The 5,227-nt window shown below is 45.2% G+C and overlaps 1 protein-coding gene across 1 annotated transcript; it reads left to right on the top strand.

The window, feature by feature from the left end:
* Positions 1 to 3,162: 3,162 nt before the first annotated feature.
* LOC106606457 (dexamethasone-induced Ras-related protein 1) lies at positions 3,163 to 4,759 on the top strand. The gene is made up of 2 exons (XM_014202666.3): positions 3,163 to 3,524; positions 3,737 to 4,759. Exons 1-2 carry the CDS (start codon positions 3,266 to 3,268, stop codon positions 4,264 to 4,266), a joined length of 789 nt encoding a protein of 262 aa, XP_014058141.1. The 5' UTR covers positions 3,163 to 3,265; the 3' UTR covers positions 4,267 to 4,759.
* Positions 4,760 to 5,227: the final 468 nt, after the last annotated feature.

The following is a 5,227-nucleotide window of genomic DNA, read 5'->3' as shown; positions in this document are numbered from 1 at the left end:
TCTTGCTTGCTTATGGCAGAATACAGCTCATTCGATGCTGTCTTAGTGCCAGCCTCTGACTGTGCTGGTATGTAAACAGCTACAAAAAATACAGATGAAAACTCTCCTGTGGGGTTGTATACAGACAGACAGACAGACAGACAGACAGACAGACAGACAGACAGACAGACAGACAGACAGACAGACAGACAGACAGACAGACAGACAGACAGACAGACAGACAGACAGACAGACAGACAGACAGACAGACAGACAGACAGACAGACAGACAGACAGACAGACAGACACTCGTTCACAGATACACACATACACACACACACACACTCACAGTCACACACACACACACACACACACACCACACACACACACACACACACACCACACACACACACCACACACACACACACACACACACACACACACACACACACACACACACACACCCCCCCCTGCACACTCACAGTCACACACCCACCTGGCCTGTTCACCTGGTCGGTTAAGTACTAATGTGACACATACACACACAAGCAAAAGAGGAACTGTCTGCAGTTTGGGAAGGAAGAAGGGGGGACTTCCCCTTGCCATAAACCAAACCACAGTGCCGGGCACAGGGTGGCAGAGTGCACTATACCATTAATCAGTAAATGCATGTGTGATTTATAAGCCTGCTGGATACAGGGAACATTGTATAACACGCACCTTGATTAAAGGTGCATGAAGGGACTTACTAAAATTACAAATAATTATTATTTCATTGACAGCAATGCATGTTCTACACTAAATTCAGTGACCAGTGTCACAGTCAAGTTGAGGAGGTGGCACAGAGACCAGGTGGTTGGTGTGTAAATTGCTGATAGTCTTCTGAGTCACCAACAACCTCCTGCTCTATCTTTAGATGAGCCCTATTAGATACCTCTAGGCTGCCTCCATCTGAACACAGCAGGAGTCCATACTCATTTGATTGGGAAAACTGCTTCCCCCTGTAAGATGGCCTGCTGCCCCCTGTGAGATGACCTGCTTCCCCTTGAAAGATGACCTGCTGCCCCCTGTGAAATTACCTGCTGCCCCTTGTAAGATGGCCTGCTGCCCCCTGTGAGATGACCTGCTGCCCCCTGTGAGATGGCCTGCTGCCCCCTGTGAGATGACCTACTGCCCCCTGTGAGATGGCCTACTGCCCCCTGTGAGATGGCCTACTGCCCCCTGTGAGATGGCCTACTGCCCCCTGTGAGATGACCTACTGCCCCCTGTGAGATGGCCTACTGCCCCCTGTGAGATGACCTACTGCCCCCTGTGAGATGACCTGCTGCCCCCTGTGAGATGACCTACTGCCCCCTGTGAGATGGCCTACTGCCCCCTGTGAGATGGCCTACTGCCCCCTGTGAGATGGCCTACTGCCCCCTGTGAGATGGCCTACTGCCCCCTGTGAGATGACCTACTGCCCCCTGTGAGATGGCCTGCTGCCCCCTGTGAGATGGCCTACTGCCCCCTGTGAGATGACCTACTGCCCCCTGTGAGATGGCCTACTGCCCCCTGTGAGATGGCCTACTGCCCCCTGTGAGATGGCCTGCTGCCCCCTGTGAGATGGCCTGCTGCCCCCTGTTAGATGGCCTGCTGCCCCCTGTGAGATGGCTGTTTCACTACCTTGACCTCAGGCCTATCGGATAGGATTAACTGCATAAAACTAGAATGAATAGAAGGGACAAATCGTTGACTTGAATGGGGACCCTGTACTATTCATTCTATTTGATAGGCATTTAATACTATCCAATAGACTAAATCCTGAGATACCTTTTAAAAAACTGGGACCAGAAGATCACAGACAAATATAACCTACCCAGAGCTCAGCACTGATCATGTGTTACCTCTGTGAAAACGGTGTGAGCTCAGCTAGTTTCAGTTTCCTCAACTGCCAGAGTCTGTCTCCATGCTATCCAAGGGTTATATAAAGTGGGTGTCCATGTCACATTCATTTGGACTACTAGGCTGAGGTTTAATTCAGTTCAGGGTGCAGCAAATTATCAAAATCTGCCATCACATTGTTTGGAAAATGCAGACATGCTTTAGTGGCCTTAATTTCAGTAAATTTACCCAAGTGTGGAGAAAGAGTCAAGAGTCAAAACCCTTTAAATTATTGGTGACTCAGTAGTCTAATTATGTGGTTGATATGATACATGTTTGTGTATTTATCATGCACATGAAGCCCCTGTGGATACACATATAATATGTTGTATAAGGTGGAGGTCATTTTTTATTTCCACAATGATTTCCTGCTGATGATATTAAGCATATTACTGTTGTCCTGCGTTGGGGTGCTCGCCTCAAGATCATTGTGTTGAGTTGTATGCAACCACTCCGACAAAACAAAAACCCTTTCTAGTTCCAGCGCTATCTAGTGGTCTACAAACACGTGGCCGAAATCGGAGGTGCGCTCTTGCAGAACGCAGCGCGTGCTATACGCGGATGGCTTTCACCGCAGCGTTCAACAAGCTAGATGTCTCGTGAAACCGAGTGAACGACAGTGTATGTTCATTTCATGTTGACGGTGAAATGTGTTGTTGACATGAAATAAGCCTATGCAAATGAACTATTGTGATTCGTAGTAACCTTGGCACACAATAATGCCCACCGGCCATCATAATAATAATCATTACCAAAATAACGATACTATCATCTTGAGTATTTGTCCTGTTTGAGGGGTATTGTGTTTGCAAAATACCTTTTATTGCCATGGTGGATTACGCCGTTTTGTCGGACCCTTGAGTCGCCACCAAAAGAGGAGATTGACTATATTATGATTTTGCATTTATGAAAACATTTATGAAAACATCTTTGGACTATGGTTATTATGTTAATAAACATATTCGTATGTATGAATTTAACTCAGCAACAACAACATTCTCTATGTATGAGTTTTTAGGTAGGCCGATATTTATATTGTTTCACACATAAATCATGTTTTAATTTTTCTCTAAGCAGTTTATATAATTACTGCCTGCTCATACATACGGACTGGACTGACTGACGCAACAACAAGGGAATAATAATAACCACAAACTTTCTCCCATCAGACCAATGCGTAATGCATGACGCGCCTAGGAGGAGTGGTCAGCATCGCCTATATATACCCATTCGCGCTCTCCTCAGATTCAGCAAAGCAGCAGCGCTTAAAAACAGACAATATCTCTCTAGACTATTAGAGGTTGCATTCACCATCTCGCCTTCGCACCAAAGACACACGTCGGTGCGCAGAGAAAAGAAAAATAACATGTCTCCTTCCGAGAACGAGTTTAACATCCCGGCCAAAAATTGCCACAGGATGGTGATTCTGGGCTCTACAAAAGTTGGCAAGACGGCCATCATCTCTCGGTTTTTGAACGAAAGAGTCGAGGACCAGTACACGCCGACCATCGAGGACTTTCATAGGAAATTATACAGCATTCGGGGAGATGTGTACCAGTTGGACATTCTGGACACCTCTGGAAACCATCCTTTCCCCGCTATGATGAGACTCTCTATCCTTACTGGTAAGCTTAACTCTGAACTAACAAAACAAATAATATGAATGAAAGCAACACTGGATTTTATTGCTACATCGAAATTATATGTATGGGATGTTTTAAATCATGCATGCAATAATGCTATATGCAACAGTTTTATTGTACACATTTAACCGAGGCCAATGTAATCATGGACTTTTTGAGCTGTGATATTAATGTTCCTTCCCTTGCTCTTTCAGGTGATGTTTTCATCCTGGTGTTCAGTCTGGATAACAGAGACTCCTTCCAAGAGGTGCAGCGCCTGAAGCGTCAAATTTACGAAACCAAGTCCTGCCTGAAAAACAAAACCAAAGAGAACGTGGATGTCCCGATCGTTATCTGCGGGAACAAGTGTGACCGGGAGTTTAACCGGGAGGTTCAGAATGAGGAGATTGAGCAGCTGGTGGCTGGTGATGAACAGTGTGCCTACTATGAGATCTCTGCAAAACGGAACACTAACGTCGACCAGATGTTTCAGACTCTTTTTACCATGGCTAAACTGCCCAACGAGATGAGCCCGGACTCTCACCGCAAAGTTTCCTTACAGTTTTGCGAAGTGCTGCAAAACAGCAGAAGAAAGTCTTTCAGAAATAAGAAATTCAAAGACGGCGAGGCATACGGGATTGTGGAACCGTTCGCGCGCCGACCAAGCGTGCACAGTGACTTGAGGTACATAAAAGAGAAAGCTATCGGCGGCGGACAGAGTAAACAGAGTTGCACCATCAGCTAAGCAATTTACTGACAATGTGCAGGATAACTGTAACGAAATACAACGATAGGTATGATACCCGCCAGTCTTCTCGCCAGTGTGCGGAGTTCAGGATAACACAGCACCCCAGTGCGCAGTGACAGCAAGGGGTGTGTATCCCAAACCATGCCAGGACGCGCCGAGAGGGTGCATGACATGGTCAGTCCGTCAGAAATGTCCCTGTGGAGTCAGGACTCTCAAAAGAGATGTAGCTTTAGAGAACCTACAGTGAGGTAGCCTATTCTTGTCAACTACATGCTGTAAAATCTGCCTCTACTGCATGGAGAATGTAGCATTTACCTATGGGGTGGCTCTTGTTTACATTTAGCATTTCATTATTTTTTTTACATGGAAATGAACTTGAAGCTAATTGCATTCTGAACAAATCTATAAATGTATATTTATTATTCTGTCATCGTTTACTTTTCACAAAGAAAGAAACATAAAGAGAAAATAAAACCATTTGACAACTGTATTACCATGTCTGTCATCCTTTTTTTGTGCTTGTATAATAACATCGATGGTAAATAAGGATATTCTGAGGCCTTGTCAGTGAAATTACAGTTTTAAAGTATTGCCTATAACCTAATTCATTTTGAAGTACGCTATGTGTACAGAACATTAAGAACACCTTCCTAATAGTGAGTTGCACCCTGTCCTTTCAAAGGCACTTAAGTAATTTGTCTTGCCCATTCACCCTCTGAGTGGCACACATACACAATCCATGTCTCAAGGCTTAAAAATCCTTCTTTAACCTGTTTCCTGCCCTTCATCTACACTGACTGGAGTAGATTTAACAAGTGACATTAATAAGGGATCAAAGCCTTTACCTGGATTCAGCTGGCCAGTTTATTTCAGACCAATTTGACCCCACCCCCCCAACTCGCCCCCCGATATTTATTGGAGGGGGTTCAGTCAGGTCTCAACTTTCTGTTGAGAGTCA

Source organism: Salmo salar, chromosome 06 (genome assembly GCF_965601325.2).
Source record: "Salmo salar chromosome 06, fSalSal1, whole genome shotgun sequence".
Lineage (NCBI taxonomy): Eukaryota > Metazoa > Chordata > Actinopteri > Salmoniformes > Salmonidae > Salmo > Salmo salar.
The sequence above is the reverse complement of the archived record's forward strand: the minus strand, read 5'-3'. Positions and strand labels throughout refer to the sequence as shown.

Coding starts and splice junctions, on each gene's coding strand:
- LOC106606457 (XM_014202666.3), top strand. CDS start 3,266: ATGTCTCCTTCCGAGAACGAGTTTAACATCCCGGCCAAAAATTGCCAC. Junction 3,525..3,736: donor GAGACTCTCTATCCTTACTG/GTAAGCTTAACT, acceptor TTGCTCTTTCAG/GTGATGTTTTCATCCTGGTG.